At 37.9% G+C, this 16,688-nt stretch overlaps 1 protein-coding gene across 2 annotated transcripts in view; it reads right to left on the reverse strand.

Moving 5' to 3' along the window:
• LOC145998960 (phospholipid-transporting ATPase ABCA1-like) overlaps positions 1-12,196 on the reverse strand; it is a 171,424-nt gene extending 159,228 nt beyond the window's left edge. The window contains exons 1-3 of one of the 2 annotated variants that reach the window (XM_083135796.1): positions 12,132-12,187; positions 6,894-6,974; positions 2,093-2,186 (exon numbers count right to left, since the gene is read on the reverse strand). In XM_083135796.1, the coding sequence (XP_082991922.1) occupies positions 2,093-2,186; positions 6,894-6,959 (160 nt within the window). In that variant the 5' untranslated portion in view covers positions 6,960-6,974; positions 12,132-12,187. Of the gene's footprint in view, positions 1-2,092; positions 2,187-6,893; positions 6,975-12,131 lie in introns of both variants that reach the window. The other variant, XM_083135804.1, reaches the window with a different exon arrangement.
• Positions 12,197-16,688: the final 4,492 nt, after the last annotated feature.

Raw genomic sequence — 16,688 nt, forward strand, 5'->3', positions numbered from 1 at the left:
TAAAACTGGGCTGAATGATATCATTCCCATCTCAATACTAAAAAATGTGCTCCTCTTAATTTGTGCACAGAACAATTTCAAATATTGTTACAAGTTTACCAGGATTAAGTGTTAATTCTTATTTGATCTTTATGAAGTACATCTATATTTCTGAAAGTTTTGTATAACTTTAGAAGGTAAACATAGAATTACCTGTATTAAAACACAGCATGAAACTAAAATACCAAATAAAAATCATGAGAACTAAAAGGAGGAAGGTAAATTCTGCAATTTACCATTCAATTTTCCTGTGTACCCATATTATGAAGCAGAAGCTCCACCATCGATCAGAAACATTTCACTATCTGAATTGTAGGTTAGATTTAGAAAAAGGAAAAAAAAGGCAGTACTTCATGGTGCGTTGTCAACATATTAAAAATTAGATAAAAATACAAGAACCTTGTTTTCTGTTGCAAATTTCCAGAAAGATCTTTATCTTTCTTCAGGGATGGAAGAAAATAATGTGCTGCTGTTAAAATAGTTAAAAAGAATTAAAAGTATAAATATCTTGTCCTGTTCATGTCGCTGAATCAGTCGGCCAGTCCTTGCAGTTACCTCGAAATGATAACTCCTTCAGCAACATGAACAGGACAACACATTTTTTATGTATTCTTCTTAACTATTTCTAACATTGTTTTAACCTTTCCATGACACATTCATTTCACATATCCATGAAGATGAATTGAGGTTGGCCTAAAAAAATTGGAAGAGCAAACAAGGTACATGTTGTCATTTTTTCTTGCTTCTAAAAAGAATTTTTGTTTGTTTCATTCAAAAATTCACTTTTATTCCTCTTTCTCTTTTATGCCTCGCATTACATTAGTTACATTTTGTGTTCCTGCCACTTTCTTACTGCAACTAACATAAAATGTTATGATAAATATTAATTATAAAACCAGGTGTGTAAAATGACACACACTGCACACATACATAGTAAAAAATGGTAAAAAGCCAGTTTTGTTGGCTTCCCACAGGCATTATCAAGGCAAAAGCAGAGGATACAACCGGTAAGGATGGTAGAGGAATTGAAAAACCCTCATGTTAATTTTCTCATATGCAGCTTCTATTTATTTCTCTTGTAGTCTACGGTTATTACAAACATAAAAACACAGTTTTTCGTTGTGACGTTTCAGAAGAACACACGCTCCCTTCATCAGACATTATTTTTAGTTTGATTAAATACACAGTGATAATAATGGTTAAAAATTTTTAACCACAAAGAACCAGTTATATAATGGATGTAGCCAATGTTATATTGTTGTAATATAGCAACTTAACTGTGAAACAAGAAGTCTGTTTTATTTTTATTTCAGAAAAAAAATTTGATCACATTCTTTTTTATTTAAAAACTATGAATCTCAAATATCATCAGGCAATTCAAAATCATCATTGCTTTAACAGAGTTTCTTGATGTTTTTAGTTACATTAAATTTTAAAGATGGTGGCTTACTCCACTTGTGAAAAAGAAAACTCCATAGTGGGTCTAGGTTTTCATTACTTAATTTATTCCAGTGTTCTTCTGCAATGAACAAAGCTTCCCAGACATTCAAATCTATGTTTCCCGTCACTCTTTTTAAACCCTTCTCCTTTTAATCATATGCTTCTCTTCGATGATGTGAGCTGACAAACCTGTTCTTGGGTTTAAATTTATAGCTAATGTTATAACTGTATCTTTAATCAAACTAAAAATAAATGTCTGATGAAGGGAGTGTGTGCTCTCCTGAAACGTCACAACGAAAAAACTGCATTTTTATGCTTGTAATAACCGTAGACTACAAGAGAAATAATTCTACAATGCAAGCAATGCATACATACAAGAAAAATTAGCAGCTTCTATTTCTATGGAAAAAATATATCAGTCATTCATACATAAATGACGGTGCAGAACTATTATTGCATTTTTTGGGAAATGTTTGCAATTGCATATTTATATCACTAAACATTTCATATTACACCATCTATCATTACTATTTATAGAAATACTGGATTATTATCTTATTCAAAATGTTACTGAATCAACCAATATTCAAAAATATAATATAAAAATACTCACACAAGGATCCATGTGATATGAGTCCTTTTGCTCGAATACAACATAGTACTATAAACAGCAGCATGGGCCAAAGGAATTCAATTGCACAGCGGAACTGTAGACCAAAGGAAACAAAAAAACTTGAAAGTGTTGGTATAATAAACGCTGAATATTGAGCACCATTACAGTTGCATAACTGTCAACATGTTGCTTTCCAAGTCTCCAACATGGGGGAGGGAGGGGGAGGGGAGAGAGAGAGAGAGAGAAAGAGAGAGAGATGTTTAATGTGGTAGTATTACAAGGGAAAGTCATTAAATAACAGGAACTACGCGTATATTCTAAAGTATATCGAAAAGTATGAAGGCTGTGGTGGTCTAGTCAGTAGGGCATCTGACTACCATGCATGAGACCAGGATTCGATTCCGAGGGTGGGTGATCTAAGGTCGGAATTTTTCCAGCCTTGTGGCTCTGGGGCTCACCCAGCCTTAAATCAATGGGTACCTGGGGACAACCCTGGGTGGGTAAAGTTGGCTGGCGCATGGGGCTGATCACATCACTTCCAACTTGGCTGAGCCCAAGTTGGAGTTCGGAGGTTGAGGCTGTGTGAGGCCGACCTTGAGCTTGGAGGCTGAGACCGGAGGCCGAGATGGAGTTCGAAAGCTGAGGCCCTGTGAGGCTGTGTGAGGTTGGAGGCCAGATGTAGATCAGAGGCTGAGTTGAAAGTTGGAGGCTCAAGCCGTTTGAGGCCGAGATGGAGTTTGGAGGCTGAGGTCATGTAAGGCCGAGATGAAATCTGGAGACTGAGGCCATGTGAGGCTCAAGGCCGACATGAAATTCGGAGGCTGAGGCCATGTGAGGCTGGAGGCTGAGATAAGAGTTCGGAGGCTGAGGCCGTATGAGGCTGGAGGTTGAGCCTCACAAGCAAATCAAATGAACAGCTCTCCCTGCACGATAGCAGAATCCGATCTGCATCTTGCTTCCAATGGATTGTACTACGGGAATTTTTAAGAAGTTAGTATTTTGTGAAACTGTCTTTGTCCTTCAGAAAGGAAGCCCGATTTCTACCAGTTGTTGATATCAGCCATGCCGGAGGTGATTTTTGGCCTCGAGGGTAGGTTGCATTCCTTTATTTGGCATCTTGCTTGGCTCTCTGTGGCGTAGGGTGCAGTCTGTTCCTTTTTCTCTGTTTACTTTTGTCAGATGTTATTTCGAATGTATACTGGAAAGAAAGTCCGTAACTTCTGGACTATCTAGAAATCACATCCAGAAATTGTACAGTCGTTGTCGCGTGCCTCTTGGAAAGGAAAGTATGCTCCTGTTCACCACCTCTGTTAGGAAACAAGAGGACAGCAGACTATAACCGAGGTGCTTATGTTCTGAAAAAAGTGAAAATATACACACATTCAATACCTCATAAAATGCTACTTTAAATCTAACATGATTATTAATATTGTGTAATCATTAGCCCCTTCTCTTAAAACACATAGGATTTTCCATGAACTGTACAAGAAATTGGCCAACTTCTTGTCAGTTCAGACCAGAGATATCCAACCTCCGGAGGCTGGGCCTCAGCCTCCAGTAGCCTTGCAAGGAGGCTGAGTTGGAGTTTGGAAGGTTGAGCCCCAATGAGGCCGATCTTGAGCTTGGAGGCTGAGGCCCTGTGAGGTGGGAGGCTGAGGTCGTGTGAGGTCGGAGGCTGGGCCTCGCGAGGCCGAAGTCAAATGGCCTCACCCAGGGCAGACTTTCTGCCACCCCCTAGCTACGGTTCTGAACTTGATAAGAGTAAGAAAAGGAGGGATTGCGAGCAAAGTGATGAAGAAAATTTTACAAAAATAATTATTATTTTTATAAAATTTGAAGTTGTGGGTGGTAATTTCCCCCTGTAGTTACACTTGTCGTCAATGTTTGCCCCCTTGAAATCATTTCAGTCCAAGGTTGGGGGCATAATGCACCCCCTGTGGTTACACCACTGTTGTAGACTGCAGTTGGGGAAGGAAAAGCAGGCTATCGTTCCAGAAAAAATCCTTCAGGGCCAGATGATAATGCTGGTCCTAGTTGCAGTAACCAAGATTCAGAATATATGGATGTTGATACAGGGTTCAGCTACTTGAATGCCTCTTTGATCTCTCTTGGTGAGTCTCCAATGAGTAAGAAGAAACTGAAGATTTCGAAAAGGTATTGCAGAGAAAAGATAAAGAAAATAAGAAATACTTATACCCAATCCCTTTTTAATGCAGAATGTGATAAAGATGAAGAAGAATGCCACTGTAGCAATTCAGAATCAGAAATCTTTGAGCAACTTAGAGAGATTTAAAACTGCAAATAAAAGTGAAAGGTTCATGATTTTGTCTATTTTACCCAAACGTTTGTCATGTGGAAAAATTGAAATAGCACGGAAAAAAAACTCGTCGAAGGGAATTTTGTCCTCGCCTGGCCCAAGACCTAGAAAAACTTTACCAGAAGAAACATCCTCATTAGTTAAAGATTCTTACTGCAGAGATGAAGTTAGCAGGCAAATGCCTGGCAAGAAATAATATGCTTCTGTGAGGGACACAGATGGTAAACGTATTCACATTCAAAAAAAGATTGATCCTAGGAAATCTGAGAGAAATATTCAGACTTTTTAAATCTAAATACCCCCTACTTAAGATTGGGTTTTCAAAATTTGTAGAATTAGGTCCAAAGAGTTGATTAATAGCAGGAGCCAGTGGTACCACACTGTATGTGTTTGTAACACTCATCAAAATGTTAAACTAATGATAGCTGGAGTGATGAAGTTGGTATGTATGACTGTATTTATAATGTGGTTAGGTATGTACGGTAAAATATGTTAACTTAAATCATTGCATGGTCTTGAAAGGAATTCACTTTTCATATGATACCAAAGAGATACCACCTCAAATTTTGACTGAACCTTCAGTAGATGTGTACCAATATGTGAAAAATTTTGAAAATTGTAAAATAAAATTTTGAAAAAATTTTCAAAATTTCTTTCTCGCAAAAAAAAAAAAAAAAAAAAAACACGCATGTTGTATATGAAATGAAAGCCTCTCATAAGCTTTAAAATGAGACCATGCCCAGCCCTGTAGTTGAAACAGGTCTCACGCAAATTGTATTTAAAGTGAGCAGTTTTCTGGCAATTTTGTCAATTTTTAAAATTCAATAACTCAAAAACCGGCAACATGAAAAATAAAAATTTCTATATTTCAGATGATAAGGAACATGTATATCAGAAATTAGTCAAATCCATGACATCAAATTCCATTTTTTTTGGTTGATTTGACATGGAATCAAACTATCACAATACATTGTGACAGACAATACAATAAGATCTATTTTACATATCGTGATATCAGCGATATATAGTCTCCACAATATATACAACCAAATATCGTGCTAATATATCAATGACATGATATTATATCACCAAAACAGCATGACGATATATCGCCAACACCATACATATTGCCAAAATATTGTGACGATATATCGTCTAGTTGATATCACCTGGATATGATACATCACTCAACACTAGTGAAGTGTTACCTGGTGCAGTATGAATATGAAGGGTGATGGATGGAAAAAGGTGATGAAAATAGGGCAGGTGTTTTACCTGGCCTGTTTAAGGGTGTATTTTGGACAAATACGTTTCCGAATTTTGAGCGAGGAATGGAAAATGACTTGGTTTAACATAATGTTTGATTGTAGTGAGCTGAGGGTGATATTGGGTTACTAATACAGGAGCTTTGGTGTCAGGTTTTCTGTTGGGAGAGTAGGATGAATACTGGTTTCTATTCAACCAACACCCGAACAGAAAACCTATATATATATTTATTGAATCTCTTCCTTCAATTTATGGCACTTCAGATTATTTTGGGTAATGGTTCCGAATGTTTAATGATTTTTTGGATATTTTATAGGAGTGTTAGGAAGTGCTATAGAATGCTGGAAACAATTGTGGAAGTAAGTTCAAAGCTTGGAGAAACTAATTAGCACAGTTAAAACCTTCACTAAGTATTATTTACTGGAGAAAGCATGACTTGAAATGTAGATTACGAGAGCATCTGTACTTTGCAGTGAACCGATATGCTTGTTTTCAGTCATCTCAGACACAGATTTTTATGCAAGGTTCGAGAGTGGTTTCATGGTTGAGACCAGATCTTACATGATCAGGTGTTGGAAGCATTTAGGAACATTATTTTAATGCCAAGAGCTCTAAACCCAAACCACCTTAACAACAAAAACATTAAGGCATGATTTGGTATTGCTAAGAATCCTTAAACTGACCCCACCCAACCTAACAACAAAAGCATTAGCCACGGAATACCCTCTTCAAACCCCATGCATATCCGTAACCAAGGCAACAGTACAAGAATAGCTGCTAGTAATAAAAAAAATATAGGAGTGTATGGAAGGGAAAACTTGTTATCTAGACAAGACATAATAGTAAGTTATCACTAAGGTTCTAAAGTATATGTTAAGAGGCATAAATAAATTGAAACATTTAAAAAAATGCCTGAGTACCATGATTAATTCGGAATTAAACAATCGGAACTTGGGTCTTATTTTGATTTATTCGTATATTGGCTATTGAACATTGCTCTTCTACTCTTCTAGGATAATCATCAAATAAATGATGGGACAACCTTAACCTAGTATTCAAATCTAGATCCTGCATTGCAACATGCAAATGAAAGTGCTACCAAGTGCTCAGCAAGAGTGGTCAATCCATGTCATTTTGTACATAAACTAGAAACATTAACCTTATATTATTACATCATCATTGTTACCTTGAGACAATGTATAATGAATTATTTAGTACCTTTTGTCTTCTCCGCATCATAAAATTTTTCCATACTAGAACCCTCAACTGTGACAAATAATTCATTTTCGCAGAGTAATGCTGCAAATAGTAAATAAAACATGATATTAATTGTTTAGTCATTACTGAAAGGTACACTTATCACTGCTTTCAGAACTTATGAATATTCAGCCCAGTGGCCAACTCGGTGGTCGACCAGATTAAGCAGTCATGTTTTGAACTTGCCACCAAAGTTTTGTCCCAGCCTGGACATGGGTGTTCTTTGAAAAGCCAGTCTCACACGGCAGTTAGGTACATCCTCACTTCGTGATCGACTTCTAGCTTCCTTACTTAATGATCGTATGAGAGCTTTCTCTTATTCAGTTCCCGACAGAATTAGAAACCATCTCTAAATCAATCATTAATACCATAGAACTACCAATCAGAATTGAGGAGCACACTGGCCAGTTGAAGTAGGATGTAGAAGAAGAAGAATAAAGACAATAAATGTTTGACTGTTTATTCAAGGCAGCTTAAAGAAGAAAAAGATTCGACCAATACAGCTATATAAATGATTGGGGCAAATATTTTATTTGTTGACTGAGGTTAAGAGTCTACTAATTAATATTGTTTTAAATAAATAGTTTGTATGTCTAAATTTCCAACTGTGATACTGTTACTTTACTTTCACAACTGACACTAATACTATTGAGAAGTAAATACTGAACAACCACATATGTATGTATGTACTCTCTGGTTTGTTGGCTGTAACAAATAGAATGTGCTCTGTGTAGCACCGCAGTAAATACATAGTGTTGTAATGATATATAAATTTTGAATTGTAATTATTCTTCACGGACTTCAAAGTAAATTTCACAATAAGTATTTTAGGAGCAAATAACTGTCAATGAAATATAAATATAATATGGTAACTTGATGTAAACACCACAATTTTCGCACTTGAATGTTGTTTATGCAATATGTATTGGGTAACATATTTCAAAACTGTACGGGAAGGGTGAAACCCCTTTTGCTGTCTTCGCGAACTGAAGATGTAAAAAATCGGTAGTTTAGTATTATATACGGACTACCCCCAAATCATATTCTGCCAAATACGATTCCCACTTATCAAACCTAACCTAACGACTCATGTTTGCGAGGAGAATAAAATTTAACGTAGACAAATGAGGTAGTCTGTATAATACTAGAGTACCAAAAAAACTTATGGTAGTTTCGAGTTGGAGGTGGGTCGGGAAGTAAGGACCTACCTAATCACCGTGTGAGACTGGCTGTAGTGTCCCTTCAACAATTTCATCTAATCATCACTCATCCCCCATCATTGCAATAGCAAAAAGTCTGGCAGAAAAGCAGCGCTGAATAACAAAAATACAATCTGAGAGAGCACAAATCTTAAAGGGACATCCATGGAATAACCCATCCTCGATATCAATGAGATCTCTAATGCTGGATATACATGGAAAGATTCATTCATTCATATTGTCATTCTAATGAAGCAATTTCGCTAGCCAAGGAGATAACCTGAGGAAGGGAGCAGTTGACTCCCGAAACGTAGTTTGGCATACTTACTGTACATACTCACAAACCGTAAGGAAGCTATATTTTGGCATTTTCAAATACTTAATATTCTACTAAGTGAGTAATTCGCACACGCACAAGATATGAGAAGATATGCATTCATAGGTTTAGTCATTCAGCTATACGTTAGGACTCAAATTCTGTAATAAAGTTTTAAATCATAACTCACATGAATCTTTGTGTGCACAAGATCCTTGATATATCTAAATCTAGTCCAGGAATGTCTTTTAGTATCGAAAACATGTGTGTGAAAAACATCTAGATAGTGTTCAAATGTTGTCTAATAAATGTTCTGATTAGGTCCAGTACTAGTCATGTATATATCCTTGGTAAAAATCTGATATTCCCCGGACACCTGTAACTTCTTCGTTTTGTCAATTGTTGACATTTGTACTTACATATCTGCTTCGCGGAACATTCGTTAAGGTGTATTCACGTTTTTCGCCCCGGAATCGGTGGGAAATTAGAACTAAAAAAATATTTTTGTTTGAAATTTTTGAGTCCAAATTTCCCACCGATTTCGGGCTCCGCCCCTGGGGTAATTGAGCTACCGCCCCCAACCGCTAACGCGGCCCTGCCTCCACTCCACTTTTATCTATAGAGTCCCTGTTAAAGGCATGTTAGAAATTGGCCGGAGTAACTTGCCCCCAAATTTTAAATTTGAAAAAATCCGTTACATCACACAAAACACCTTCCAGATGTTAGACAATGCTACAGGAACTTATTACCGTAAGTAGTTTCTTCTGTAAAAATGAAGAAATCTGTCCGGGGAATATCAGATTAGTACCTATATCCTTTTCTCATCCACAATCAAATGTAAAAATGACCTATAGAATATTCATGAAACATCTTTCTTGGATATCCAAGAAATGTCTACTGAATATTCCTGATATCTGTTGGACATCCAGAATTTCGACACAAATTTGACATAAGGCATCCATTTCTATCGAACCATGTAAAAAAAATGTCTGTATACCTAGTGCTTGAAGCGAGAAACGTTTGAATGAGCCTTGGGGTTAGCTGGAGGATGCTCTTATCTTTAACATGGTGACACTAATACAGCTAGGGGACACCATCCCCCTCACTTCGAGCATTGAGTGTACCATGATAAATTAGGAATTAGACCAGGGCGCGAAATTTCCGGTCGCCATAGGCGACCAAAAGTTTGGGGCTGGCGACTAAAATTTCGTTGTTTCAAATGCGTGTCAAACACGCCCGAACATCTCAATCCAACGTTCGTACATGGTTTTGGAAAGCAAACCGATTGTAAACCCCGCGTCCACTCAATGCCGACACCATCTAATCGGCACAACAGTTCTGCAACTGTTGGGATGCTACCACTTTGGATGCACATGCAACCAAACCCAACCCATTTTCCCTGCTTTTCTTTTCCTCCACTCGGACTTGAGGTGGGGAGGGGTAGAGTGGAGCAGACCGTGGCCCAACCGAGACTCCTTGCTTGTGCACGGTAAAACCCTGTTTTCACAGTTGTGAACTGCTCTCGCGCGTGCCAGTGACCAGTCTTTGTTGACAAAAGAATGCGATAAATGCACTCGTGAAGGTTGGTTGACGTGGTAGTAAATTCGTTCTGTTTATCTAATTTTTTTTTGGCTCGGTGGTAGTTGCCTGTGAGTGAAGTGGTTCCAGAGAAATACATACATCAGCCTTCTGATTGATGGATGTGTATGTTCGATACGTGGATGCAAATGATTGGTCACATCAAGGAGGACATTTTAGGATAATAGAGCTTCCAAACTCTACTTCTGCTGGCTAATACCCAGCCATAACTGATTATTTAGATAAGGCAATAGGTTCAAATAAATACAGAAACAAGTGTTACATTGTAGGCTTGGGTACTGCAGCAAATATGGTCGGGCACAAATCAGGATAGGCTGTGCAAATTAAAGCTGTTTGTAATAAAATGATAAATATTCACTGCCTTGCGCACTGTTTGCAGTTAGCTGTGCTGGATGCGTGTGGTGAAGTTGAATATCTTAGAGCATTTGATTCCGTGATTAGGAATATTTTTCAGTGTTATCATGGCTCTTCTAAAAGACTTCACCTCTTGAGAGAAACGGCAGAAGTTATAGAAGAAATTCTAAAACTGAGTGATATCCACACTATTAGGTGGCTAGCCAGCAAGAAGTGCTGTAAGAGCTCTCTTGCAATCATGAAAGCTTGAATAGGTGGCCCATGGAAAAGACAATGATGGCGCTAAAGCTAAGGGTTTGCTGAAAAGTTTGAAGCAATTTAAATTTGTTAAGCTTCTGTACTTCCTTTTGGATTTCTACAGGAAATTGAACCCTTTAAGCGTGGCACTATAAAATAAGAATCTTTTGATTGCATCTCTGAAAATAAGAATTGAACACTGGATGACCTACAATCTAATGTTGGACCAAGCGAACAAGATTTCTTGGACCATGTATCCATTTCAGGGAAGATCAGGGATGTGCAGCTCACAAACATTCAAAATGGAGAGCAAGAGTTTCAGACTGTTAGAGGAAACTTAATTAACAATGCGAAGGTGTATACATCACAGAAAGATTGCAATCTATATCAACAGATGTAATTGCATCTCTGCATGTTTTCGACACTTTGGGTCCGCCTCCCAAAGAAAATATTCTTCAGTTTGGGATAGAAGAATTGAAGAAGCTCTACATGTACTTGAACCTGAGCCTTCATAATGAGAAAATGGATGTTCTGTTAGCAGAGTGGACAGAATACAAACTTTTGTTTCCTTCTCTGACTTTGAATCAGATGCTGGAGAAAATTCACAGTGAGGAGTGTTCAACAAGATTCCCCAATTTGCTCTAGATTTTGACATTTTGTACTGTTCTACCAGTGAGCACAGTTTCATGTGAGAGAGGTTTCAGCTGTCACAACAGACTGAAGACTACTTAATTACAGGAACTCTCTGAAGATTGAGACACTGGATGATTTGCTCCGAGTTTGTGTAAATGGACCCCCCTCCCCCTCCGCGATGTCAGAGTTTGACCCAGAAGCTGCGATTGATAAGTGGTACTTCAGTGCAGAACGACAGTGCTACACAAACATTAATTCTTTTTAATACTTGCTCATATTTTTATTACTTATCAATATAAAATAGTGGCGACCAAAGATTTTAGTCTGGCGACTGACTTCAAACTTGAAATTTCATGCCCTGAATTAGACAATCGGAACTTGGGCCCTCATGTCTTCGTAGCTGGCAAGCTATTTTCAAAATTTAGGAGTCAATCAAGTCTAATAACCCATGCCTCAAAATCTATATACAGTACCACTGTAAGTATATTTCGGGCGTAAACATGTGATAGCTAACCGATCACGTAAACACAAGGAACATTACACTGTACGAAGTTGGACTTAAAACCAAAATAGGTAAGCAACATTTGAATACCGTGTAACAAACTAATAAGTCGTGGATTCTAGGTTCGATCCTGGATAGGACATGAATTTTTCGTTGTGTATATGTCCTACCATTTCATCAATTTACATTCAACTCGGTCAGAATTATAAGCTAGAGATAGAGAAGCAACGTAAAAGGGGAAAAGCTGTATATTTTAACTTAAGTCTCTGCTTTGAGAATACAAAAGAATTCTTACTCTTATTTTCATGGTCTGATGTAAAACTATGTTCATATAAATATAAAAACCTTTACCAACTTACAATTCATACCATAACACATCCAATCACATACAAACGTATAGCGGGAAACAGCTGACTTCTCAGTGGCACAGACTACCCGGTGCACTTATAGCACACTTCTGAACCACCTTCTTGTTCCGCCCTTCGCCAGTGACGTCATAAATATTAATCCTTAGATCCTTAAACCTTCTTACACCTAACATGTCTAACAATTTTTTGACAACAAAGTCAGAACCAAAGAGCGGGCTTTGTTGACTTTGACCAAGAAAGGTGGTTGAGAATCCTGCTGTCAGTTAACATTAACAACCAAGCGACCCACGGGTCACCCTTATCGCACAACGCGTGGATAACTTTGCGTTCTGCCGTCACGGGAGAATACTTTCATAGCATAAACAATACATTTACAGTGTATTTATGCTAATAAAACAATAACAACGTAGGCATTCCAAGGTTGTCCTCACGTTGTGCGATAAGGGAGAGCCGAGAGCCACAGCAAAGCCACAGTGTTGCCAATGAGGGGTGCTTACGGGGGGGGGGATAATGGCGCAGGTTGCGCCATCGAGATTCTTTTGGGGGGATTTTTCGCTCCAAATAATATATAATTCAACATTTATACATATTTCCAAACTATGTGTAAAAATTTTACATATTAAATGCACCATATTTAATCCATTAGATGAAGAAAAGAAAGTGTTTAAGGCAGTGGCGTGCCCAGGGGGGGGTTGATGGGGGTTAAACCCCCCCCCCATTGGTTTCGTCATTTAAAAAAATTCAAAGCAAAAATAAATTTTATTTCATAAATGTGTTTGAGTACCAAATTGCCAATATTGTAAAATGTTTACATTTGGCAACGAGAAATGTATTGCTTCTTCAATTACTTTTGATACTATTGGAGTTGAGTTACAGCAATGCACAGGCATTCATTCATTCCTTAGTCACTGAAAAGGAAGGAGAATTTCCTTCTCAGTATGGTCAAGAAAACAGCCGTAACCCTTGGAATGCGAACTGAAGGAATCCCTCCTCCCCTTTCTTTCACCCAGGATGACCCTCTTAGGAGAATGACCGTCCCTTTCCTGTTACGACAGTGCTGCTAACTTCCCTTCTTTCTTTCCCCTTCTTATACCATTTATGCCAGCAGAGCAAAGTTCTGTGAGATTTGAATCACTACAATTAGTAGGCAAAGTAAGTCGAAATCTTATATCGCACCTGGATGCATATTTATTTCAAAATATCAATAATTATAATAATAATAATAATTGTTGCAGGCAGTAGCGGAGCATGGTTTTACGAAGGAGGTAAGCGATGTTTTGTACAATAGCATGCCGGGAGGAAGGGAGGAATGCGTTATATAGCCCAACTGGCCCACTCAGTTTCATAAACAAAATAAAAACAATTAATATGCCAAAATATTATACGTTTTACTCTTGTGCTCTTTACAAATTAGATATTTTCTTCTCAACCAATTTCCAGCCTTCAGTTTATTGAATTTTCTTGTAACATTTGTGAAAGATCTCACTTGAATTTCTGCGTAAATAATTTAGCAGTTGCCAACACTACTGACACTGACACTACTGGTTGCTGTCAACACAGGTGACGTAATTTGAGCTGGACCAAGCTGGATGCATGGTTCAGACATTCGACCGCCCTGTATCTTTTTTTCCCAAGTCATGGTGTTCACTGGGGTTGTAGCAAGTTGCAGTCTGCAAGGTAGCAAGTCGAAGTGGTCGTGTTGTGTGTTACGTTTCTGCGTGTGTAATAGATTTTTGACGTGGAACTAAAGATGGATAGAGAAAAGAGGAGAAATACATTATTAGATTATTTCCAAAAGAAACAAAAAATGGAAGTTGAAGCTTCACCTTCCACACATAGAGCGTCAGAAAAGGTCGATTTAAGTTCAGAGGAATTCCATCCGAATTGCGAGAGTGAAACGTGCGAACTTTCAGACTCTTGATATTCAACAAGAAGGCATAACAGAAGATATTGGAAACCTTGTTGCAAAATTATGTCAAGGAACTGTCGAGGTAAGTGACGTTCATTATTTGATAGCAGATATATCCATAGGCGGATTTAGAATTGTTTTTCTGGGAGGGCACAGCATGTGCTGTAAGCATACAATCGTGTGTGTGCAGGGGAGGGGGGTGCCCGCGTGTGTATGTCTGGAAGACGTGTGTACGATGTCACCCTATATCACCAATAAACTGTAGCAGGGTGAGAGAACATGAAGATGAACAAGTTTCCTCAATGATTTCAGGGGCCTCACCGATGGTGGTGTAATGAAAGAGGTCCTGGGTTTGAGGTCCTGGGTTTGATTTCCTGTGAAGGTTCATTGCACAGTGGTACGTATCCCGATTTAAACTTTAAGACCAGTCCCGATTAACGTATCTGAATATAAAATGGACTTTAAAATCATTTACTTTTTGTTTTGTTCACGAACCCTCGAAAAACGATATTACCTATCTTATAGATCCACCAAGGTATTTGAAACCCTGGCGTCGGAGCAGTGGCACTAATGACGCTAGTTAAAGCCACGGGGAAGCCTGTGGTTCACGTATTTTCCGAGGTCCCAGAAAGCTTGGTGCTGCTATACAGTGTATATGTATGCAACCACATTATAAAATCACGGTTGCCATGGACAGTTTTATTATTTTGTAGGAAAGGGATAAAATTTGTATTACGACACGGGATAGACTAGGTAGGCATCCTATGAACTGTAAATATTCCTTACAAATCTTCTGAATATTTCTCTTGTACAAACACAACAAATACAATAAGTAATATGTGTGTGCAGTAATAAATGCATTTTCTGAAAGCATCTTTTCTGGCATCAGTGGTCGAAGTAGGGGATGCTGCCTCCAGTTAAGAAAGTTTCACAAAGCATACCCCCAATTAGAATAATTTGAATATTGAGCATCCTCCACATACTGTATTGTCTCCATGTTGATCCCCCCTCGTATCTCCAAAATCGATCAAATATCCCCTCCCTTTTCGGCTACGAATTTCCATTTCGAGCACTGTCTGGCAAGATTTTGTCGGGCTCAGTGACAGATCCTGTGGTGCGGTACTGGGCTTCGGAAAAGAAGGGGGGAGTGGCCCCTTCAACAGTTGGTTTCTCAGTTTCATAACGTTAAGAACATACAAAATTCCTCTCCTTAGACCTAATATGAAAATGAATATGACATATTAATGACAATGTAGTAGAAAATGTTAATTACTGAAGGGGTTCGTATTTGTTTGTCGACTGTCAAACAAATGTTTTGACCAATAATATAATAATACAATGCCAAAAATGTACACAATATTTAGCAAAATCATCTCCACAACAAGTACAATGTTGATTGAATTGATGTTTTAAATCCACTTTATGCACAGTAAGGCTAATCGGGACTGGACCTAAAGTTTAAAGTGAGATCCGAACCACTATGAGCCTCCTCCGGGTATTGAACCCAGGACACCTTGATTACAAGGCGACGACGCTCACACTGAAATGAAACTGTGGTATCGTCATCTTGCAGCAATGCAAAGACGTCGAGTAAATGCTCTAGAAGCAATTGATATGTGCAGTGAAGTAATATTTCCCTGGGTAAACACACGTTTGCGCATATTATGTACAATCCCGGTAACAACAACATCAAATGATAAATCATTCTCAACTTTGAGGCGTTGAAGACCTATCTTCGAAATACCATTTGCGAAGAAAGATTAAATGAGTTAGCTGCTCTGAACATTCACTGGGATATAAAAGTTACTTGTGACGACATATTGTCAGAACTCGCACAGAAACCTCGATGCCTAAATTTCAGAATTTAAATTGTTGAACTGTGGTACCTTATTTATTACTGTCTTTAAGACATCAAGTAGTCTTAATCTCTTTAATGTTGAGTGTACATATATATTTTGTTTAAAAATTATATTTGAGCAATTAAATATAAAATATTAATAATTTGGAAATATTCAAGCAGGTGCTTTTATATGATGCAATAAAAACATGAAGCATCCATAGCAAATACATTGATTGCGTTCATTGGGGTAAAATCCAAGTATATTAATTATCTAATTTATTACAAGAAATTTGACCTGTGAACTGGAAAATGTGTTTGATTCATAACCCCCCCCTTACGAAAATCCTGGGCACGCGCCTGGTTTAAGGGTATTATCGAAGGGGTGGATATCCAACTCTTACATATTAGGCCTTAATTGACACGTGGATTCTCGGGGTTTTCGGAATTAAACGGGAGGGACATTGTCCAACTCTAGGTCTTGCATTATGGCGGGTATTTTAGTTAGAGGGGAATTGAGCATTAAATTGAGGGGGTATCCAATTTTTGTGTACTACTATTGTAGACTGTTGCGGAAATTCTGGTGTAGAGACTGAGAATTATTTTTTTAGAGGAGGCAACATCCACTCTTCAATGACAACAGTAAGTCTAAAATTGGCATGAAAATTTTGATGGTAGGATTGAGTATTAATTTTAAGAGGGATAGGAAGATTTTGATAGTGTTAAGTCTTAGATTGTTAAGAGATTTCTGTAGTGGAGAGAGAATTCGAACATTAAATTTTGGAGACTTTATTTAGCGATA

Source organism: Lepisma saccharinum, chromosome 1, assembly GCF_977018435.1.
Source record: "Lepisma saccharinum chromosome 1, izLepSacc3.1, whole genome shotgun sequence".
Lineage (NCBI taxonomy): Eukaryota > Metazoa > Arthropoda > Insecta > Zygentoma > Lepismatidae > Lepisma > Lepisma saccharinum.